This window comes from Haliotis cracherodii, unplaced genomic scaffold (assembly GCF_022045235.1).
Source record: "Haliotis cracherodii isolate W230 unplaced genomic scaffold, xgHalCrac1.p SCAF_6, whole genome shotgun sequence".
Taxonomy (NCBI): domain Eukaryota; kingdom Metazoa; phylum Mollusca; class Gastropoda; order Lepetellida; family Haliotidae; genus Haliotis; species Haliotis cracherodii.
In genome coordinates this window covers 29,310,371-29,336,323 of record NW_027266319.1, presented here as the reverse complement: position 1 = coordinate 29,336,323, position 25,953 = coordinate 29,310,371, and the positions used below count along the sequence as shown (strand labels likewise).

Sequence of the window (25,953 nt, the reverse complement as noted above, 5' to 3'; positions counted from 1 at the left end):
TCTTTGTGTCGATTATCCGATTAACGAGACTTGACAGTGTATCCATGTGTGAATTCCATGGTCGCCACTCCCCTGCCACCTGCAAGAAAATTCGGCTTGGTCCGGAGTAATCAGACGAAAGTCATTCCTCGTTTACGACATATATTTGTTTTGTCGGATCTGGATGCTCAAGTGTCCTGACGGCGACGTGTCACTGTTCAAGTGACATATGCCTCATACTATTTGAAATTATGGTCGATGTCTGCATCGAATACATATTTGCCTAGACTGGAATCGACATTTTTCAAATGCACCAACCCGAAGAAGGGTTTTGGTGATGAGAACGTCAGCAACAATCAGGGCGAACAAAGACAAGTTGAATTTGCAATCAATCTATTCAGATGAATACCATTTTCGTAAATACCCATGATCGGAATTAAACGCACTGTCCTCTATCACACAATACAGAATGATTAATATATCTCTGGATTTGTTTTAGTTCAAACAATGCCGAGCGGCACGGGTGGCCGAGTCGGCGCTGCAATTCGCTGTGCAGAGTTGCGTCCCTTGGGCACGTCAGAAACCTATGATTGTGGTTTCGAATCCCCGTTCGCCCTTATTGTGTTTCTCGGTTTGTCATCACCTTACCCGTGCTCGTGGGTTTCCTGAACTGGTTAACGTATGAGACCTGCATTACTCTTGGTTTTCCACCCACATCAAGCTGACATGCTGCAATATAACTGGAATACTGTTAAAAGCGACATCTCACTCACTCAAACAATGCCAAGTTCAGACAAGGGACAGACAGAGAAATGATGGTATAAACTCAGTCAATCATGGCACAGCTCTCCAGAGGGGGGAATCCTGGAAGTTCAGACAAGGGACAGACAGAGAAATGATGGTACAAACTCAGTCAATCATGGCACAGCTCTCCAGAGGGGGGAATCCTGGAAGTTCAGACAAGGGGGAGACAGAGAAATGATGGTACAAACTCAGTCAATCATGGCACAGCTCTCCAGAGGGGGGAATCCTGGAAGTTCAGACAAGGGGGAGACAGAGAAATGATGGTATAAACTCAGTCAATCATGGCACAGCTCTCCAGAGGGGGGAATCCTGGAAGTTCAGACAAGGGGAAGACAGAGAAATGATAGTATAAACTCAGTCAATCATGGCACAGCTCTCCAGAGGGGGGAATCCTGGAAGTTCAGACAAGGGGGAGACAGAGAAATGATGCTATAAACTCAGTCAATCATGGCACAGCTCTCCAGAGGGGGAATCCTGGAAGTTCAGACAAGGGAGAGAGAGCCAGGGAACTGATGCCATTAGACTCTAAAACAACAATCTTCAAAGTTGATATGTTTTATTAAAATAGTTTTAGAATGCATTTGTGACAGTATCACAAAGGATAAAATAGTTTTTATGTACACAACAGAACAAAATATACAAAGCATATTGCCCTCTAACACCATCATTCACCAAACATATTAGACAACCTTACACTTGTAACACATTTCACAGCTTATTTCAACATCAGAATATACTGTACATCAGCATTGAAAAACAAATTCAGACACTTACTTTGTTGTTTAATACCACCCTCAGCTATATTTTAGCTATATGACGGTGGCCTATAAATGACCAAATCTGGACCAGAGAACCATGTGACTGACATTATGAAGACCAATTCTAATCCAATCTTGACAGGTGTTACTCTTGAACATGCTGCTTATTATTCTAGGTGATTCGTGAGTTGGGTTTAACATCATATGGAACAATAACTATTCCGTCAGGGCGGATTTTCATGGATTCAGAAATTTGGCATTATCACATTCCTACTGTTCACGTCAGTTCTAAAATTACACCAATAAAAGTGTATAGTATTCATAACCAGTTGCAGACCAGTAGTGTATTTCCAAGTATCTTTGCATTTCTCAGTGTAGTAGAATTACATTTCATATTGACAAAGAGAAGGAAAAATTATTCAGGCAATGGTGTCTAACATTCATATTTTATTCAAAATCACAGGGTTTTTGAAGCTTAACAAATGCACAGGTGTGCACCATTCCTGATGTAGGAATGTGTATTCATGAGCACTAAATATGGCCCTAGTAATGACACACTAGTATCTACACTTTCGAATATGATGACAGTGCATCCACATATAGTAACATGTAATCTTTTCATTATACTCAAATAAAATAAATAGCAATATATTTTTCGACCTCTGGTCCTTGGATATATATAACTGTTATGTTCTATATGTCATATTCTTCAATATATTTTTTATTCAATGAAAGGAGCAGGAGAGCATGTGTGTCTCGGGAGCATGACAAGAATTGACATACAACTTGAATTGATGTCTTTGTATCACAGTCAATCAAGTGAGTGTGTTAGTTGGGTTTGATGCCGCTCATAACAGTATACCAGTTATATCACAGCATTTCAGTTTAATGTGGGAGGAAAGCCTGAAGTGATGCAGGTCTCAGATGTTTACAACTTCGGTGAAACCCAGGAGAATGGGTATGGTGCTGATAAACCTAGAAACATAATAGGGCGAACCGAGATTCGAACCCACAATCATAGGTTTCTGGTGTGCCCAAGGGACACAACTCTGCACAGCAAATCGCAGCGCCTCAGAACACTGGGCCATCCGTGCCCCCCAAATCAATCAAGGACAACTGTACACAGATACATCACAAAACCAAATTTAACATTCCATTATCCCATGAAACAGAACTATACACTTGGAAGAAAGTTAAGGACCCCCTGAAACAATCTCATTAAAATCAGATCTTTGTTTTTTCTGCTGCTAAACAAAGATCTGTGGAAATCCAATTATGGGTCACGTCACAACCACCTTTTATCCGACCAATGAGAACGTCTCTTACCAGATCATGAAAGCGACAGTCGGAATGTGTTTTCTAATCATGCAACCTCAAAAGGTTAACAAGGGGTATGACTGTATGCCTGATCCTGTTAGTAATCACTTCATTGGGATTAACATTTGAATGTTGCATAGCACGTGTGAAATACTGTCATACAATCTCAACCATATATTAAACATTCAAGGATGTTCTTTTGTTCAGTTTTCACATTTTAATAGAGAACGTTTTCAACATATTTTTCAAGCGTAGAGTGAAAGTAGTGCCAGTTAGCTTGAGAAAGATGCCTTTCTGATAGGCTAATGTCGACATTGTTTTAGTCAGTTCATTGGTCGTTCTGACCTGACCCGTAATGGAATATTCTCAGATCTGTGTTTAGCAGTCATAAGAAAAAAGATCTGATTTTATTGAGATTGCCCCTGAAAAAGTCAATACCTTTCGTGACCGCAAATGTTATTGGTAAAACCATATTGGTAATGACACAAACAGTTATGCACAGCTAAGATGTACATGATGAAACACGTCATCCACACCCAGGAATATTCATACCACAGTCTGGCAAGGGTGTAAACTGGACTTCTATATATAGTCACATTAACTACCTTGCCTTTGGTGGAGGATCAGTTTCACCAAATACTGATTTACTTTCAACATAATAACAACAAAATCATCCTATAATAACATATGTGACCAACTCTTTAGTTTCAAAATAAACTCTGACAATAAGGAGCGAGTGAGTGAGTGAGTGAGGTTTTTACGCCACTTCACATGTTGCAGGTATTTGAGGGTGCCAAACCCTTTTTGGTATGTGGGATGCCAAGCCCCGTGGTATTCTGGATGCCTCAGTGCGGTACGCTGGATTCCATAAAATGTTTGTCTTGAGCCTTGCAGAATTTCTCTATCTTTGACAAAATGATTGTGTTTGGCAATAGCATGTCACATGCTGACTAGATAGCAGATAATTAAATAAAGTAAACAATGGTTATAACGAACTCAAAGGGACCACTAATTATAGTTCGTGATACTGTAAATATGGAAATTCATGCGTCTCCAAATTAATACGACTGCTGACCCCTACCCAAAAATGCGACTCAATATGAATGCAACTCTCCCATCCCATCCCAAGTGGAATGATACATATCGTTACCTTAATCCAATCAAACACAAATATCACTGCTTAGCGCTGAGTAAAAAACTTCCGTTATAACAATAAACAGTGTTTTCCTAAAAACAACACACAGTTAATATGTTTACTCTATTGACTGGCATTAAGGAAGTTCAAAGGCAATAAATTAATTGAACCAGCGATAGTGCACTGATTGGTTTACGGAAAAAGTGTCAACAAGCTTGACAGGAGTGGGTAGAACACTTGACCACAGCAGTGGCAATTCACCAGATGCCTATTGTGTTATTCCTATTCTTTGACTGACATTGTTATATACTTGTTATAACTGCTGCTCAATAAACCGTGTTTTTGTTTATATCTTATTGTTGATAGTCATTTGGAGACATAAATGCAAAGTTAATTAATGCGAGCAAAGACCACTCACATTTTTCGCATTTAATTCACGCTCACGTTAATTTTAAGATTTACAGTAACCACAGTTTGTTACAAGCATATATACAGCATATATACAGCAAATAGCCGTGACAAAAAATAATTCGTTATATCGGTCAGTTCGTTATAAGCCTGTTCTTTATAAACGTAGGGTACTGTATCCAGTTATCCAGGTGTATCTGCTAGCTATACTGAACTAGAGACATCTGACCAACAACATATAACATATCCAACACATACTTTTTGTATAATGTCACGTTTTTTTAGTATCGTTTATATTCCAACAACAAAATCATTGAGCGGAAGTCGTATTATGCCACAGTAAACAATATTTCAGCATCATTTTGGCAACACTACAGCAGCTTGTGTCTGCCTATTCAATGTTTGATAGTATAACAAACTATTAAACACTGTTGGGTTGTCATGAGAGGTAAACAACCAGGTCAAACATTGTGACCACCGGATACTCATTTGACAAGTTTATACGGTTGGGGACCTATTCTGCCCTGGAATACAGGGAACAAATGAATATCAAATTCATTTCAGAAAGGTGTTAACTTTTTGAAAATAAAGTTACCATATTTGCTGTAATAAGAGCCTGTGTATTAGGTTATTGCCTGGGGGCGCTTATTAAACCCGAACACAACAAGTTAAATTTCTATTTCCAGATATCAAGCGGTAGAGAACAAATTGAGTTCAGGCGTCGATGAAATGTTTTTGACAACAGATACTATGCTTTTGTATAAGCCTTCTACGTTACTGTTCTCTGTGGTACACACAAGAACATATGGACTGTCATGTAAAATTTCAGTCTTACTAGGGTGCGTTTTTAAAGACTGCTTACAGATTGGTCCAGACTTTGGTCAGGAGGCACTTAATTGGAAGTGGCGCTTAATTTGGCAAATATGCTATACAATTTGATTTTACTTGTTGAAAAGTAGGTGTTGTTTATACCCCAATAATAATAGATTCGTTGTTATTGTGTGGTGAGTGAGTGAGTGAGTGAGTGAGTGAGTGAGTTGGGTTTACCAGTATTTCAGTCATGTAACAGCTTGTCAGCTTTATGTTGCAGGAGAGCTCGAAGTCACTTTGGTGAAAACCACAAGCACAGGTGTGGTACTGAGAAACCTAGAAGCATAATCAGGCAAAACCTTGGATTCAAACCCACTACCCCAGCTAGGTTTCTGGCACGCCAAGAGACGCAACTCTGCACAGCCAATTACATTGCCTTAGACCACTGGGCCACCTGTACCAACTCAGTTGTGTTGTTGTCAAGAGGAGGAAATATATCTGATGCTTATTTGATTGCATTTCATGCAACAAGTATCTGAGTTTATGTTATGGTCTCTGCTTTGATGAGAGCAGATTATAAGGCAATATGACCACATCAGCAGCAGTCGAACTTGTAGTTAAATTTCAACATGTGAATAAACAGACATACAACATTCTTTACAAAAAAAACAAGTTGTCACATCTACCATGTTTGAAAGATATATTCATAACAGATAGATAAATTCCAATCACACAATGAAATAACAGATATAGTAATTGGGCATGGTAAACTATCTCCTTGGCTGGGGCCTTGCTGTCCTACAGTGGGAGCCCCTAATCTGGAATATCATTTTGATGAAAAAGAGTACCCAAATTAATTTAACGTAAGAAAAACAGAATATTGTTGTCTTTCCGTACAAAAATCACATGTATATAGACAGCAGATACAAGGGGCACCATGAGCAAACCCCAACTCATCTACAAATCATTTTGGAAAAGCTGTTCACGTAACACTACTACTGTTTAAATGCCATTGAAATCTGACCCTTTACTCCATCATGATACAGAGCCTCCAAAGGAGTTAGACTTTCATGCAGAGAGGAATCTTACCGGAGTAAAACATCTTACAATTTAGGAAAGAACTACGTGTCCTCAAAACTGATACTTATCTCTGACTAGGGGACTAAAGGACTAGTGGACTTGCATCCATGACAGACCCTGCAGTTAAGGATCAACTATTGCTGCAAATGAAGCTCAATGATTTCTTTTTTTGCTTGTTGTTTAACGCTGCATCAGCAATATTTAAACTGTACAACGGCAATCTGTAAATAATCAAGTCTGGACCACACAATCCAATGAATGACACCATGAGAATCGATCCACGCAGCTGGGACACAGACATCAATGAATTCAGCGAGTCTGACCCTCCTTTTCCGTTAGTCGCCTCTCGTGACAAGAGGTTGTAGCTACAGTGAGTGAGTGAGTGAGTTTGGTTTTACGCCGCTTTTAGCAATATTCCAGCAATATCACAGCGGGAGACACCAGAAATGGGCTTCACACATTGTACCCATGTCGGGATTCGAACCAAGGTCTTCGGCGTGACGAGCGAACGCTTTAACCACTAGGCTACCCGACCACCCCTGTAGCTACAGAGAGGCAATAGGTACACTCCCATACATAGCAGCGTCAATCACACATCTCAACACATTAAACATCACAGCATCTAAGGCACTATGTAAAATGACAAATTTGCATAATATGGCTAAATATACACTTAATCACATCAAATGTAATGCAGTACTTCTAATACATGTACAACAACTAAAGGACGTGAGACCATGGACTGGCCTCTAACAGAGACGCGAATGTCCATGTATTGGTATGCTTTATTACATCCACACCTATGAGCAGAGTGTGACTTGAGTCTTACACAGATGTCAGTGACACAAGGCAGACTGTTTGGCCATAGTTGGAGCATGCAGTGTGGTTGCAGGGCGTGCACACCCCATATAGACAGACGCCTTATACATCAACCATTGTTAGTCTCTCATGTGTTTTCATTTGCCTCATGACTTGGATAGTTCGCAACCCAAAATCAATGTCTTGGATCCACCTCTGCCGACTGAATGAAGCACTGCTCGTCACGTTTTCCTGCCCTGTCAACTGGGTTGCGCATCCTTTATGACATATTTACAGAACAGATTAGACTTCTTCTTGGGTCAAATAGACTATTACTTGCTTGTGAAGTAACACTGTAAATTCCTCACCAAACCGGAAGATATGATCTGTAATTTCTATAGCTCATACTAAGCGTGTTGTCACACTAGCAGCTCCAAAAATATTTGAGAATATTTTGAATGAGATCTCAACTATTGGAAATATCTGATTGTCCCAATATTTCCCAAATAACGGATGAATAACTAAATTAATGGATGAAATTGGACTGACGCAGAATAAAGCAACATTTGACATGTATCACTGACCTTGACATGGCAGTGTACATGTTCATCAGTGACTGTTTCAATATATAGGGGTGATAACCCAGGCAATGGAGTTACATGAATTGAGAGACGCCATATACATCAGAATGTAGGTTCAAGTTGCTTGAGCAAGTGATGAGAGTACAAAAAAGATTTGATAACACTAATACACTTGAAACAAATTAATTTCACTTTATCCCCAAAATGATCTTATTTCTATACACAGTGTATGTTGATGCCAATGTCAGTGTGTCCTTGATGAAGACAGATGAAATGAATTATTTGATTTTCTATTTATCTTGTAAAAGATATCACAAACATTGCAATTAAAATAATATATTCATTATTACTTCACATGCAATCTGCAACGTTTCATGCATCTACGTAATTAGTTTTCAAACGCTTCACAGCTGGATTAAACATTGGAAGAGACCACGCCGTAGAACAGATCAGAACTTGGAGGGGGAAAGAAACCACAACAAGTTGTATGTGCTGCTAGACATGTCATCAATAAGAAATTGTCTATGAAGGTTTTTCAGCAAAAAGAAGATGGTAACAACTACTGGTCTTATCCTGTTTGTCAACACAGAGTGCCCACTAACCTCGTCACATTAGAGAAATACACCAAGGTTCAATGATGCGCAATCAACAAAGTCACCTAACCAATTGTTATACGCAGACACCTATTAGGCCTGGCATAGGTTGGTGGGAACCTATTCAAACCTAGAATCCCAATGAGCTATTTTTTAACACATTTAATAGCAGAAGTATGTATATGTGAACCTATCTGAACACTCATTGATGCCAACTGGTGCCAGTGAGGTGTTTGAATCATATTGTGTGACCCCTAAGGCAACCTTGATGTGAATATATGAGGCTGTTATGCATTTAGGACACTTCAACTGCGGCCTGTATGATGCAGGATAGTACCGGTGAGAAACAAGCAGCTATTGTCCAATAGCATTAACACTACATGCATAAACACTACTATTTGCCAAGCATTCATTCTCCCTGTGAGTTACATTTACCCTGTAACTAACAAACTTCAACTGTATCTAAAATAGACTGAAAACAAGGTAAAACATTAAAATAACACATCATTACCTCATGTCATTCCATCAAGTGAGCACCTTCTCCTGTTTCTGGCATATTGATATATACAAGATAAATAACCGCTTTTGTACATTTATGGCTTATAAATACATACATTAATCCAAATCTTACGAGGGGCGTTCAAAAAGTATTGCAACTTCAATATAAGACCAAGTCTTATTCCATTTGTCGTTCAAGATTTTAAAACTACTTTTATAGAAATCCGCATATTCGCCCTCTAACCACACCTCTGTACAGTTAAATCACCCACCCTACAGCCCAGACTTAACCCTTAGTGACTATTTCCTGTTCCCGCAAATGAAATCTGCCCTACATGGACGACGCTTTCAGGATGACGAGGACATAAAGGCTACCAAAGTAGCATGGTTAGAGGGCCAATCTGCGGAGCTCTATAAAAGTGGTATTGAAAGCATGAACGACAAATGGATAAGTGTATTGAGGTGAATGGAGATTATATTGAAAATTAAAAGTGGTATTTCAGTTACATCATGGCATCTTGGCTTAATATCAAATCCTAAAGTGCTACACACATTTATTACTTTGGATCATTATTGGAGCAAATCTTACAACACCCAAGAGGATCCTGGCAGGTGAAGGGACACAACTCTGTAAGCAAATTGTTACGTCACAGACCACAAGGTTACTTCATTTTTATAAAATGGTCAGTCAGATGGAATTTTCTTTGGCAAATAGTCCTAAATCTATCAATCCTGTTCACAATATTGCTATAAGATATAACTTATACAGTATTATGTTCAATTGATTCATGCTCATAATCAATCTCTCAAAATCAGATGACAAATGAAGTCTTCAATAACTTACAGACATAAACAAGGACATATTACACACAATCTCTTTCACTCACCAACAACAGTTCATGATCAAAGACATGGATATGCGAGGGGGAACCTGTGGTTGATGAATGATTGAACATAACCTCACAGGGTTTAAAATCCAATCAAGGGAGGCAACTCTTCCATCTTCCTGCTGTTTTGGCTTTGACTTGACTTGGACAGGGATTTTTTGATGAGTTAAAACACAAACCATGCAGTCTTTAAGCACTGTTTTACATTTTCAACAAAATAGTCTTGAAGTCAATGAAGGAAAGACACTAGTCAAGGGAGGTCTCTCTATTCCCCAACATCAGCATCCCTGTCTCCAATGAGAAATAGAATATGGAAAGCTATGGCAAGGAAACCAGTTCCGAGGAGGTCGCCCAGAGCTGTGAGGTATGGGATGGCAATATTGTCTGGGTCTTCCCCCTTTCTCCAGATGAAGTGCACCATCCAGTTGGCAATGTACAGAAGAAATATCACCTGCAACATGGAGGCACAAACAGTCACATCTAGTGACTAACATCAATGACTAACATCAGTCACTATCTATATGTGTGTGTGTTGTTTAATGTCACACTCAGCAATGTTCCAGCTATGTTCCAGCAGCCATAAAATAATCGAGTCTGGATCAGACAAACCAGTTCTTGAGCCACAATTTATGCCGTTAGGGTACAATGATTCCCAATCGACCAGGTCACTGAGCCTGACCACTCTATCCGATGAATCACCTCATGACCAGCATTACTTGCTGGGAACCAGTTCTAACCCGGACTCCCCACCTGTCTATAATGTCATAATTTGTGATATAGAGTGACAAAACATTATCAGGATGCAAAAGCAATGTCGCAAACATAGACCCGTTACAAGTCCTCTATCTGTCTAAGGGCACACACAAATACGAGAGTTCCATGAATAGAATGTATGCATTATAAGGTCCATGATCCCACGGCCTCGGTATCTTGTGAAAATCTCAAGGTTCATGCAAACTGAGTGGCACTGTTGTATAGAGTGTATTGGTTGGCGTACATTATTAACACATAATTGTACAACATGTGACCCAAAATTAATGACAACAAACTGGACTAGAATCATTAGCTGTGCTCTCACAAAGTCAGTGAGTGTGGTTTAATGACAGTTGAAGATTCATTCAAGCCAAGTCATGGCAGTGGGCATCAAGAATGGCCTCAACAGACTGAAACCATAAAGGGAATCAAACCGGGAATGGGGACCTGCTCTGCCACAGAATCTCAGTGATGAATAAGATGGGGCAATGTGGAACTGTTTTACCCTGTTTTGCAATATGAGGGGTAGCAAGGGGACCTGTTCTTGCCTGGGGGGGGGGGGGGGAAAGAGAGAGAGAGAGAGAGATATGATAGCATGGAATCCCCTTGGAGGACCAGCAAGGGACACTAAGGACCTGTTCTTGCCCAGTATCAAATGGGGGGGGAGATGATAGCATGGAATCCCCTCGGAGGACCAGCAAGGGACACTAAGGACCTGTTCTTGACCAGTATGAAATAGGGGGGGGGGGGGGGGAGAGGGGAGAGAGAGAGAGAGAGAGAGAGAGAGAGAGAGAGAGAGAGAGAGAGAGAGAGAGAGAGAGAGAGCATGGAATCCCCTTGGAGGACCAGCAAGGGACACTAAGGACCTGTTCTTGCCCAGTATCAAATGGGGGGGGGGGGGGGGGGGGGGGGAGATGATAGCATGGAATCCCCTCGGAGGACCAGCAAGGGACACTAAGGACCTGTTCTTGACCAGTATCAAATGGGGGGGAGGGGAGAGATGATAGCATGGAATCCCCTCTGAGTACCAGCAAGGGACACTAAGGACCTGTTCTTGCCCAGTATCAAATGGGGGGGGGGGGGGGGAAGATGATAGCATGGAATCCCCTCGGAGGACCAGCAAGGGTACAAAGAACCTCCACTGCCCCTGCGTCAGTGGGAGCCTCACCTGAAGGACTGCTGCTGTCAAGTAGATGACATCGAAGATGATGGTGAGCGATGTATGACCTGCCTGCATATAGGAGATGGCATAGATGAAGATCAGGTGGCCAGGGACAACCAGCATCATCAACACTCTGGCTGCCTTTGAGTTGGTACCTATGTACAATAGTCATGCCATAATACTTCATTCATTCATCCAACACGAATAGCTTGTCAAACATTAATGACAATGCTCTTTTAGAAATTACAAAATACAAACAAATAAAAATTAGAGCATCAATGTATATGACTCAAAATTAGAAAGGACTATTTTATGATATATCCTACTAATTTACATATGCACATAATCAGTAATCAGTACTGAATAAAACTCAACAATATTTCTACCTTCTAGAGATGCAAACCAGTGATTTAATCATTAATAGTTGAGTAGGATACAAGGGCTGGTGTACTTACTACTGCCGAAGAAAGTTGAGATAGGGCTGGGGCAGCCATGAGGTGCACTCTCCGGCAACTCCCCCATAACACAGTTTTTATGTAGGTATGTAGATATACGACTGGCTTGTACTGCAACTAGGTTACCACCCACACCTGCAACATGACATGGCATTATCTGTATATTCCACACCTGCAACATGACCTGGTATTATCTGTATATTCCACACCTGCAACATGACCTGGTATTAACTGTATATTCCACACCTGCAACATGACCTGGTATTATCTGTATATTCCACACCTGCAACATGACATGGCATTATCTGTATATTCCACACCTGCAACATGACATGGCATTATCTGTATATTCCACACCTGCAACATGACCTGGTATTATCTGTATATTCCACACCTGCAACATGACCTGGTATTATCAGTATATTCCACACCTGCAACATGACATGGAATTAACTGTATATTCCATATCTGCAACATGACCTGGTATTTACTGTATATTCCACACCTGCAACATGACATGGCATTATCTGTATATTCCACACCTGCAACATGACATGGCATTATCTGTATATTCCACACCTGCAACATGACCTGGTATTATCTGTATATTCCACACCTGCAACATGACCTGGTATTATCAGTATATTCCACACCTGCAACATGACATGGAATTAACTGTATATTCCATATCTGCAACATGACATGGTATTTACTGTATATTCCACACCTGCAACATGACATGGCATTATCTGTATGTTCCACACCTGCAACATGACATGGAATTAACCGTATACTGTTAACAGCTTTATTTCTGCGCCGTTAAAATATTGCGAATACTACACCAAAGACAATACTGCGACGAGATATTTTTGCGAGCTGCCGTGTTGAGATGACCCCTCGCGTACCAACAAATAGACAGCTTCTCTCCGAAGCTAGATTTTCTGAGTTAGCCGGAATGTTGACCGGAAGAGATTGCGACCAATTATCAAATACGATAATTGACTCAACTCAGTGTCATGTCATGTGTGGACAAAATTGCAAAGGACACTGACGCAATCAAGCGAGGTTGGAAGAAGGCAGGATTACTGTGAGGTAACAGTGACACTAACTGGTCTGTTTACACTGTCATTTGTGATGTATTGTGTGACAATTCTGCATTCATTTGTGTTTTTAACTTATTGAGTAACTTGTAGTTCTAGTTGATGATTTCAACATTTGATGACGTGTTGCAATGAATAAAGTATGTATGTATTATTTATACTTATTTTTGCGTTTTTAATTTTTGCGATTGAGTCTCGTTCGCAAAACTCGCAATAATAAAACGGTCGCAAAAAATTCCCTGTTTACAGTATTCCATATCTGCAACATGACTTGAGTTTCAGATAAAGAGGGACCTTTTACCAAAACGGACTTCTAACTGTTGAACATTTGAACAATAGATAACAACTAATTATCTGAATTTTAGATATCTAGTGTGACTACATGACCTAAGTACTAGATATTAAACTCAGTTGAAAAGCTGATGTTGACTCTAGCACACACTGGAAAGAAGTGAGCTTTCCTGCCTTGACAAGCTAGAGAGCTAGATGTTTATTGGCAGTTTGATTGTCTTGACAACTAGTTATGTGTGGTTGACAGTGAAGAGGACTTCTGTTGAAAATTCTGAAGATTAGTTTTGTGTGATTGCAGCCAAAGTACCGGATTTATGGCAATGATGTAAAAGAGGTAGAGGTTTTACAAGAATCATAAGTTTTTGGTACACGTAATGGACAAATCCTGGGTTGCGGTGCTTTAGATAACAAGGTCACCTGTGACCCTTCGGATAAAGGAACTAAGCTACACATATAGTTGGTAGCTATAATATTTTCAAGACTAAAATGCACTAATACAACTTGTCGCTCACCATTGATGACAGGTTGGAAGACAGCTATCCCATCATATGTTGACACTGTATAATCTAAAATCAATCCTCCAAAGCTGAAAAAGATATTGAGAATGTGTAATGAGCTGCTGGCGTTATTAAACTTAAACATGTTAAAAGATTAAGCACTCAATCATTTTTGAACTATTTAGACTGCATTTATTGTAAAAGATCAGACAAGACTGTATGTTTCACGATACATAATTAATATTTTGGTAAATAAATCTCCATTTATTTGCAAACTGCTGCTTTACTTATTCTGGTCCACACTTAATCTTTTATTTCAGTATTTCATCCTCCAACCCATCTTCTCGAGGCAAGAGAGTTAACTGACTTAAAAAGTCCAGTTTCCAACCTTGCCAAACTAGGCTGGAATTCCTGGGCTCGATCATAGTGCCACCTGTGGCTATTATGAGTTAGCGGTGCACATACTTTGCACATATTGCAAATCCTCCATGACAGTATAAGAACCAGATTTTGATTTGATTGTACTGGTACTATGCATAGACTTGTTATTCCAGCCAAAATATAACTCCATTATACCAGCCTAGTTCGGGAAGGGTGGGAACTGGGCTTCTTTTTTTCTTTTTCTTTTTAGTCAGTAAACTCTCTTGTCTAGAGAAGATGCCTCCAACCTCACTGTCCCAACTATGTAAGTCTGCAATTCCATTTCCTTACATCCTTAAAACAGAATAACTGTATGACCAGCAGTTATAATATACATGTACATCTATATTGACTGTGAAGGTAAGTACCGGTACACTGCTATTCATAATTCTGATTCAGACATTTAATGATGTTACAGCTTAGGTGTCACGATTTCCCCAGTCAGTTATAATAGCATCAAGGGTATATATAGAGTAAAGAATGTCTTAGACAATATTCAACTAAACATCTTCAGAAATATTCCAGCTATTTCCAAGACTTGACCAGGGCCCTGTTCCAAAAAGCAATCGTAGAGCTACAACTGTCGTAAGTCTATATAAAGTATGGGAGTTAAGATCGCTTTGTGGAACAGGGCTTGAGCAACAAGTGGTTGAAAACAAGAGCAAATAAGCCACACAATTAGGGTAACGTGACACCATCAGCCAAGTCATTGAGCCTAATCACCAGATCCATTTCAATTTCCAGACCTTAGGACAAGCATATATTACTGGGTGAGGTGAGGTGAGGTGAGGTGAGGTGAGGTGAGGTAAGGTGCCTTCATATGAGAGTGTATGGCCGCTTGTACTAGCGCGGACTAATGCCACTTTCATAGTGCTAGCCCCATGAGATACCATGCCACAGTTTAACAAGGATACCCTATTCAGTACACTCCTGAGTCGACCAGTCCTTGTAATATCTGTAATTAGAGTAATATCCCCCATAAAACTACTGAGCTTCTGTACTACAGGCAGGCTCTCTATCCACTAGACCATGGAGATAGGTTAATTGGGACCAAGTCTCAAGCACAGTATATTCTATTGTCTACAACATAGAACATGAGCCTCACCTGCTGATCGCCATGGCGCTGACTACAGGAGCCCAGCCGGAGTAGATCACATCATTCACATACCTATTTTTTACACATATCACAACCCACAGAGGTATCAGCAAGAGGAAAAATACTATAATAGTTGGAGCCAACCAGTGCTGTTTTCCTGAAAACAAAAGAAATGATTATAGTGAATATACACTGTAGGGAAAGCTTAGCTTATTAAGTGGCATGACATCCAACTTTTAATTAATCTACTTAATTATGGGATTAAACTTTATTACAATTTAATAGTCTGAATACTATTTCGGTCCTTGTTTTAGCCCCTTAATGCTGACCCCCAGGCAGGGTTACAACAAATACCACAGCGTTAGAAATTGGCACTGGTCCTGTAGTCCTTGCCAAACTGCCCAATACTTAAGGTATCATAAGGACTAGAAGAAATTTGCCATTATTAAGGATTTTGCTATATGTTATCATCATAAGGACAAATGGACTAAAAATGTTAGCTTCTTCCGCTGTACCATCCATAACATCTTTTGGTATGATGAAGCCGGGGATGGAACCCATGACCTTCCATTCTCCGGGTACCCATGGAGGCGGTCAAAAACAAACATAACATATGCCACAGATTTATCAAGGATTTCAAATGAAGTGCCCTCCAAAGGAAATATGGGAAAAAATCCTTATTCTCCTTAAATTGCTCAGTGAAATACAAATCACCTCTGACAAAGTTATTATAAGGGTTAACGCTTTTTTTCAGGGCATTATCATTTGCAGAAGCCCGATGTCTTCCATTAACTGCCCAAAGAAGGAGGGCAGTTGAACAGACAGAGGGCTTCTGCAAATGATAATGCCCTGAAAAATAGCGTTACCGTTATTATAGTTGAAATGGATTGAATTCGTTATCAAATAAAAAAAATAAAAACAATATCAGTTTTGAAAGATTTACTGCAATCAACACAAATGTCAGTGACCCACTTTTACAAATATGGAAACGTCATAGAACAAACCAGATGATGTCACGTCACCTATCCCTATCTTATGATGTCACGTGATATTGGCCCGTTGTCAAGCAATATGAAAGCATTATCGAGTTACAGTGGCCCGCTCATTTCTGATAACATGCGGGTGGTTCAATGATAATTCTATCCATTTTATCTATAACACTACATAAAACGAACTGAGTATTTGTAATTGCAATTTGGATATTTTTAGACATTTGCAGAAGGCTAAATATCGGCCTCTGAGGAGGTCAAGGTAAACCCCTGTATGCAGTGTCAGAAACAGACCATTTTGCAAGGTAACATTAAATGTGTATTTGCAGGATGTCAAACTGTTGAACACATTATTCGCACAAGGTCCCAATCCGGTATCTTTTATCTTAATCAGCATAACTGTTGTTTTAACCAATTAAAACTCAGGGGCCATCTAGTGAGCGATATTAGTGGTTATGTTATTTATATACCGGGAAATGAGTGTCAAATTGACTTCAGCACTACAGCACCTATGACAACATACTACTACTACTACTACTACAACTACTACTACTACTACTATTACAACAACATTGACAGCGTAAACTGCACAAACTAATAATCAACAACCATGACAACCACTACTACTACCACTGCAACTCCTACTACTACTACAACTACTACCACAAGAGTGGCAACTAGTTAATGTCTAGAGTGAATGAGTATGGTTTTACGCCGCTTTTAGCAATATTCCAGCAATATCACGGCGGGGAACACCAGAAATAGGCTTCACACATTGTACCCATGTCGGGAATCGAACCCGAGTCTTCAGCGTGACGAGCGTACGCTTTAACCACTAGGCTACCCGACCGCCCTTTATCTAGAACTACAAACTACTCTTGCTACAAGCACTATACGACCAATGCTACTACCGTGACTACTGTATAGAGTCAACTTGTCCCTTCAGTGTGTTGCTACACAATACCATGCACAACACGACAAAGCACAGCTAGTATTCATCATATTTAGGTTTTTGGTCACATTCAAATATAACCATGATAACCCTAAATGAAATAAACCTTTGAAATAAAAAGTCAAGATTTCAAATCTATATGCTATTATGAATTATTTGAATGGTATTAGTATGTGTAAGGCTGTGAACAGGCTACATTTCAAAGAGTGAAAATTCATAAGGACGTTGATATGGTCTCCTTTGTCCAAACAAATAATGCTGGTGTCATTGCAGGGCATGGGAAAGAAACTGACTGAAGAATAACTCAGCATGAAATACCTTCTGCGTTTCAAAAGGTAGTGTTTTAATGAATGAAATATGTTTTTTTATTGGCCTTTGTATAATGGTTAGTTTCTGACAATGCATATTCTGTGTTTGTTTTGGATGTCTACATTTACCAATATAACTTGTTTCACTCTCCTTTGATGTGAAGTGGTCGTACCTATTGCCTCGTACAGCAGCGTACTAACTCCAGCCAGCAGGGACAGTGTTGTCAGGTCACCCAGACTTGCTGCTATGGGCGTGGCCACGTTGTCAGGGTTGATGCGCAGCTTGCGGGACATCAACACTACACCTACCATTATTGCACCTGTAAAGAATACAAGAGCTCATTTCCAGGTGTCAATGCACTCAAGTTAATGGAATGTTTTGGAGTGAGTGAGTTAGTGAGTTTGGTTTAACGACGCTTTTAACAGTATTCCAGTTATATCGCGGCGTGTCAGCTTAATGTGGGAGAAAAGCCTGAAGTGATGCAGGTCTAAGACGTTTACCACTTCGAAGAAACCCACGAGCACGGGTAAGGTGCTGACAAACCTAGAAACATAATTGGGGCGAACCGGGATTCGAACCCACAATCATAGGTCTCTGGCGTGTCCAAGGGACGCAACTCTGCACAGCGAATCGTGGCGCCTTAGACGACTGGACCACCCATGCCCCCGGAATGTCTTGGATCACACTACAGTACTTTGCAGGGTATGACACAATGCAGAAATGTGCATCCAATACACACAAATGTATAGAATGGGTGCACAGAAAAAATATATGGTGTCCTGAGGGATGCACAATAATATTCAGTGTACAAACTCTAGACTAGAAATATAAAGATCCAGTATTTAAAATACTTATCAAATCTTACAGTACACAACACTACACCATTTCATTACTTTAAAGTACCCTCCAACTTTCTGTAAGGACCCTTGAAATTAATTCTTGGGGGTCTCCTAGACTGAAGTTTTGAAAGTGGGAACTCACCTAATATCAAGCTGGCTACTGAAGCTGTGAATATACTGCTAGCACACAGGAGAAGGCCGTGCTGAATGTCAAACTTCCCTTCAGGTATCCATCCAAACACCATAGCAACCATGGATGCCAGGAAACCCACAACTATTGCTTGGGCCTGACAATAGTGACACAAAAATCATATCAATATTTGTGACATATATGTAACAGGAAGTGATGTTTCCATATATAAACAAATGTATAATTTTCTTCAGAGCCAGATCTTTATCAGATGCATTACATGGAGACTTATATATTACAAATTTGTTAAAACTGACAAGACAGCAGAGACACAAACTGCCACGAGAACACAAGCCGGTGCCTGTACCTGTGGAGGATCAACCTGCTCAGAACAATTATTCCTGAAACTGTATTAAAACAGTCTGTGCCCAAAACTTTTGAGACAACTAGCCTGAACTGGTCACTTGACATCCTTTTCAGTCTGGTGGATTTTTATGAGCAAAACTTAATGGACCAAAAGACATTTTACAAGACTAGTGGCTGAAGTCACAGATTGTTAAGCAGTTGATCATCTTCACCATCTTGTCATAAGTTATGAATACAACTTCTTAATGCCACATAGAGAATGGTTATCAATCATGACCTTTTTTTCCTGATGATTCTAAATTAACTGAAAGTGTCTTTTGAATGATATGATTATGCGCTGTTACAGAAACCGTAAGTCTTTTTTGTTTGTTGTTAAATGCCTCACTCAGCAATATTCCAGCTATATGATGGCGGTCTGTAAATAATCGAGTCTGGACCAGACAATCCAGTGATTTATATCATGAGCATCGATCCAAGCAATTGGGATCGATGACATGCATCAACCAAGTCAGCGAGCCTGACCACCCAATCCCGTTAGTCGCCTGTTACGACAAGCATAGTCACCTTTTACGGCAAGCATGGGTTGCTGAAGACCTATTCTACCCCGGAATCTTCACGGGTCCCAGAAAGTCTTGGAAAGGTAGAATGTGTTACCTGTACAAGCGCCATATTGCCGCCAATCATTTTTAACTTCTCAGAGCGCTTCTCCATATTGCCAAGGTTGGCCTGTTGAACAGAAATGTTGCAGTTATTGTCATGATTAGAAGAGATGACTATTACAATGTCTAAATACAATTGTATTGCCTTCCAACTATGTACATTTCATTTAGGGACTGGTCATTTATTTTTTATTGACAAAAACAACAACCACAAAATGTATAACAACCCCTACCCCCCCCCCCCCCCCCCCCCCGCCCTCGTCTATATGATAATATAATATTTAGCTTTCTATAATGTATTTCTTTCATATTTGATAAAATAGAACTCGGTGAGTATTTCATGACCCCCGCCACATATAGATGTGATAATTTTTGGGGACCCTCTTTCTTTACTTTCACTGTGCCATTTATACATCAGTATACTGACTGGTCCTTCTTTTAGCCCCTTAATGCCGAGCGCCAGACAGGGTAAGAACCATCTCTTAACGTCTTTTGGTATGACACGGCCAGGGACTGGACCCAGGACCTTCCACTCTCAGGGTGATCGCTCTACCACAAGACCACGGAGGCGGTCATTTGAATCTAGGACCCTTAATCTTTGATGTTAAACATTTGAATTCTGGCAAGGACCCTTGATTTGCTTTCATAGTTCCTAAGACTGAGTATGACTGAAGAGCAGCTGGTCTGAGATATCTCTTCCAGTGACCTTCTTGTTGCAGCATGCTGCTGGTGCCTCATTACCTGTGTGGACAGCCGTGAAGCCAGCGTCATCTCCAGGTTGCCCTTCAGGCCGAGCAGGGACGGGACAAGGATAAATACTTCCGACACCTTCCGGAACACCTCCCAATGCTGAAACAATACAACTACAATATAGGAGGTTCTGACATTTCATAATAAATATATGAACAAAAACAGGTGTTTGCAAGTATTTGGAAAAACAGAAGCAGCTCCTTTTCTGACCTTTCTGGAAGACTCCAGGAATTATCACATACATGATGTACCCTATGTATTCCCCTGTGATACCATTACCTATGGACCCGTGAAGATCCGGGCTAGAATAGGTCTACAGTGACCCATGCATGCCATAAAATGCCAACAATTACAGTTTGTTAAACAACTTTTTCTCCACTTCATGACAATATCTGTAATTATGGTGACGAGTTGATATGGACAAATAAATAAGTTACATGCCATTTAAGATGAATTCTTGCTTTCGGATTTATATCTATTTTGCATTTTATAAGTTTTATGCCATTTCAGATGAATTCTTGCTTTCGGATTTATATCTATTTTGCATTTCATAAGTTTCATGCCATTTAAGATGAATTCTTGCTTTTGGATTTATATCTATTTTGCATTTCATAAGATTTATGCCATTTAAGATGAATTCTTACTTTCGGATTTATATCTATTTTGCATTTCATCAGTACGATTTTGCAGCAAACAGACTGTGGCATGAATTGTATCTGAGTGTGATTGTGTAGTGATGTGTATGGAAAGTTTTGTGAGATGCCTGAACCTGCTACATACAATAAAGAAAAGTGTCATGGCACTGTAGCTCACCTGGATATGTGCTTATTTCTTTTTTACAATTACATGAGATGATTAATGCTTCAGAACTTTTTTCAGTAAATTTGGTTCAACAAATACTGAGAGAAAAAAACAAGAGAAAAAATATTTTTTGCTACATATTCTTACAGCCACATGCACGAAAAGTTTCTTCTAAGCCTTTTGGTTCTTGAAAATATGGTGTCCATTCTGTTATGTCCTACTTTATTGATGAGCCACATGGCTCATGTTTACTTTATTAAGGTCAAGGTCACTTAATCATGTTAATGACCGGCAGTTCACATCATGTTCTGACGTCATCTTGTGCCATTTGATTACATTTGTTTGTTTTGTTTGTTTGTTTATTGTATAAAGCCACACCCAGGACTATTCCAGCTATATGACAGCAGTCTGTAAATAATCAAGTCTGAACCAGACAATCAAGTGATTGACATCATGAGCATCTATCTATGCAATTGGGATACAATGACATGTATCAACGAAGTCAGAGAGCCTGACCATCCAATCCCGTTAGTCACCTCTTACGACAAGCATAGTCGCCTTTTACAGCAAGCATGGGTTGCTGAAGTTGCTGTACATGTGTGCTAGTCTGGACTAATGCCAATTCTATAATGCTAGCCCACTGAGATACCATGCCACAGTTTAATATGAAAACCTCAGTAAGACACATATCATTGACTCCATACCGACCAGCCCTTGTTTTAGCCCCTCAATCCTGAGCACCATACAGGGTAACAACAATCTTTTAATGTATTTTGGTATGACACGGCCGGGGATCGAACCCCCGACCTTCCCCACTCTAGGCGGACTCTCTAGCACTAGACCATGTAGACCATGGAGATGGTCAAACACAACAAATACAATCACAGTTGTTCTTGGGTACTGAGTTGCTGTTCTGCCCTGAAACAGACCAAAGGGGCCAGTGGGGTAGTCTAGTGGTTAAAGCAACATACCGCAGACCCGGGTTTGATTCCCCACATGGGTACAATGTATGAAGCCCATGTCTGGTGTGATATTGCTGGAATATTGCTAAAAGCGGCGTAAAACCATTACTCACTCAGTGCTTGCCCACGCTTGAGCCTCAATAAATATCAGCAGATTTTATGTTATGATATGGACCAAATTAGCTGAGCTTACTAGACCTAGCAGAATTTTAGGAGACATGTGCTTCGGACTAGTGGCGCGAGTCACAGACTGCTGCAATGTCAATGTTCTGGAACAAAATTGCCATACAGTCACACATGTTGACATCCTGATCGTGCTTATGCAGCCACGCTCTCTAACTACGATAGACTATGTGCGACTACCATGACTACCATACTTGTAAGCCCACTGAACAAATGCTGAATGGACATATCATTTTTCACTTAATCATGTTAATTAAAATGATAAATTATTCTACTGAAGTGCTGATGACAAAAATCCATATTGAATAAGGTCTAGTCAAAAGTTCAGCAGAGCTGTCAAGGTTAATTTAGTTTTTTGATTCAAGTGGACTGGCATCACATGTATTTTGAAACACACTTTGGAATGAATCGGCCATGTTGAAAGCAATGTAAATATAGAACCAAATCTCTCTAAAGGCAACTCAACACATGTAATTTCATTTTCAGCTTCATCACTATTTTGACAAGATCCCTAACCTTCGTGTGACAAGATCCCTAACCTCCGTGTGACAAGATCCCCATCCACCATATTTAATTGAGTCTGTGTCATACACCAGCTGTGACCATCATATTTACTAGTTCAGAGAGCGGGACGTAACATGTTTGAGCATTTCATGAATTTTCATTTGGTTTGTGATTTGCATTAAACCTCAAAAACGAATGTTGGGTATTACTCTGAATAATCAGTGAGATGTGTTCAAGGTGAGGTGAGGTGAAATGGGGTTTAACGTCGCGTCCAAGATTATTGCACTTACAGTATATAGCAACGTGCATGTAAGTGTGTTTGTTTGTGTGGCTGCTTGTACTAGTCCGGACTGATGCTGATTTAGAGTGCTAGCACACTGAGATACCATGCCGCAGTTTAACATGAATACCCCACTCAGACACAGTATACGGACTCCGAGCCGACCAGTCCTTGTTTTAGCCCCTTAATGCTGAGCGCCAGACAGGATAACAACAAGTACCATCTTTGAACGTCTTTAGGTATGACGCGGTCGGGGATCGAACCCTGGACCTTCCTCTCTCCGAGCGGCCGCTCTACCACTAGACTGCGGAGGCGGTCGAGATGTGTTCAACATCACTGAGGTTTGGTTATGGTACAGCACCACAGCTCTAAAGATTTCCTGAATGTTTGGCGCATCACCATGTACTGTATATGACCGTAGAATTTTGAAGACCAGAAACAAGATTCTGTGGAAAGGGGTCGGCTTATGTATGGGTTACACTTTCGACAAACTCTTTTTCTGTTGGTAAAAAACTACATTGTATCGCTTAAGGTGAATGAACAACGCTATAACAAACTTTGTCCATGAAAATATGAAATTTGCGATTAAACAACACTAGACATGATGATTTACCATTTTGACTGTATTTCTTGTTATGCTAGGCATTGTTTTATATGCAGGAATAAAGATTACTATGTCTCATAAACTAAGCCGGAAATATAAATCAGCGATACAAAAGCGTTCTCCCAATCTACCGGTGACTATGTTAAAACATGCCGGTACTGAACACGTGCTGAATCTGTGTGTTTCATGATATGGGCATCATACGATGGTACAAGCATATAAATACGAAAAAATTGTCACCTAACAATGTTTTCAGATTTGCAGGAGCTATTGAGCCCTGAAGTTTCACCTGGAACTGGCAGCGTTATACAAAGGTTTCCCATGTCAAAATGTCCTCAGGCTGATAAGGAGAGACATGGATTGTATGCTGATAAGGAGAGACATGGAACGTATGCTGATAAGGAGAGACATGGATCGTATGCTGATAACATGGATAAGGAGAGGCATGGATCACATGCTGATAAGGAGAGACATGGATCGTATGCTGATGAGGAGAGACATGGATCATATGCTGATGAGGAGAGACATGGATCGTATGCTGAAAAGGAGAGACATGGATCGTATGCTGATGAGGAGAGACATGGATCGTATACTGATAAGGAGAGACATGGATCGTATGCTGATAAGGAGAGACATGGATCGTATGCTGATAAGGAGAGACATGGATCAAATGCTGATAAGGAGAGACATGGATCCTATGCTGATAAGGAGAGACATGGATCGTATGCTGAAAAGGAGAGACATGGATCATATGATGAAAAGGAGAGACATGGATCGTATGCTGAAAAGGAGAGACATGGATCATATGATGAAAAGGAGAGACATGGATCGTATGCTGAAAAGGAGAGACATGGATCATATGTTGATAAGGAGAAACATGGATCACATGCTGATAACATGAATAAGGAGAGGCATGGATCATATGCTGATAAGGAGAATCATGGATTGTATGCTGATATGGAGAGGATTGTATGCTGATATTTAGGAGAAACAGAGCACATGACTACTGCGACAAACTTGTTCCACTACCCCAAATACCATTTGCTGAAGAGGAGTGTTTACTACCTGTAGCAATTAATTGTCTCCTGGTGGAAACAGTGACCACAATCGGAGGCGACTGATTGGATGAACAGCACCCAGGGCAGACTTGCATAACATTGGTTCAGATCTCTACTTAAGCATGTCAAGTGAGAGTGATTATGGTCAACATTGCATCAGCAATCTTGGAGTTATTCAATTTCAAGTGCCATAAATAGGACTGGGACGCTGATTTATTGTTTAATGACAATAACAAAAAACTCAATGGTTACACTACAAGTTGGTAATGTTTGCTTTTCTTTCTCACTATGCACACACTTCTTCTGACTTTTAAATGTTTCACAAAAGATAAAGCTTCAGTCAAGATCATTTTATAGGTGTATTTAATTAATTTGCCCAGTGCTATAACAATTCCCAATTGAACATTCTATACCCAACTCTTGAGACCTTCTGTTGGTACCCAGGTAGGGTTGGGCAATAGAGGGTCACGTATCTGGGTAGTAAATTTGGACTTGTCCCAGCCCTAGTCATAAATTATGTCAGTGATGAAACATTATCACCCTACCAGTGCTTTTATATCAGGGGATCTCCTCAAAGACATGAAACAAAGAAGTAGCCCTTGGAATACCTTAAACTTCTGACACTTAACCTTGTTAAAACAAAGCAGAATAGGTAGGCTTTAATAAGCAGCCATGCTTGAAAAAGATATAGACATTTTAGGCATCTTTATTTCAAACATACATGTATAACATGGTATAAGACCGGGATTGATCTGAGAGTCACCCAGTACCTGTGGACTTGGTCACATCTGGGTAATTGAGGATGGAATCTAGTAATGATATATCAGATGAGTGTAACATGTGCATTGTGACACCCTGTGAAACTGAACTTTATCGCGCTGATATTATAGTGAGTGAGTATGGTTTTACGCCGCTTTTAGCAATATTCCAGCAACATCACGGCGGGGGACACAAGAAATGGGCTTCACACATTGTACCCATGTCGGGAACCGAACCCGGGTCTTCGGCGTGATGAGCGAACGCTTTAACCACTAGGCTACCCGACCTCCCCCGCTGATATTATAAGTTGTAGCAGGATCACAAGGGGTACATCGGGTTTTATGCGTCCCGTGTTAGGTTTAACACGATGAGCTGGAGGTGAGTAA

General features: G+C 40.2%; 1 protein-coding gene across 1 annotated transcript in view; it reads right to left on the bottom strand.

The window, feature by feature from the left end:
• Positions 1-1,355: 1,355 nt before the first annotated feature.
• LOC139444610 (solute carrier family 41 member 1-like) overlaps positions 1,356-25,953 on the bottom strand; it is a 42,907-nt gene continuing 18,309 nt past the window's right edge. The window contains exons 3-11 of the mRNA XM_071225516.1: positions 20,408-20,515; positions 19,662-19,733; positions 18,654-18,798; positions 17,845-17,991; positions 15,432-15,579; positions 13,922-13,995; positions 12,019-12,153; positions 11,570-11,718; positions 1,356-10,099 (exon numbers count right to left, since the gene is read on the bottom strand). Coding sequence (XP_071081617.1) covers positions 9,914-10,099; positions 11,570-11,718; positions 12,019-12,153; positions 13,922-13,995; positions 15,432-15,579; positions 17,845-17,991; positions 18,654-18,798; positions 19,662-19,733; positions 20,408-20,515 — 1,164 coding nt within the window. The 3' untranslated portion in view covers positions 1,356-9,913. The remainder of the gene's footprint in view (positions 10,100-11,569; positions 11,719-12,018; positions 12,154-13,921; positions 13,996-15,431; positions 15,580-17,844; positions 17,992-18,653; positions 18,799-19,661; positions 19,734-20,407; positions 20,516-25,953) is intronic.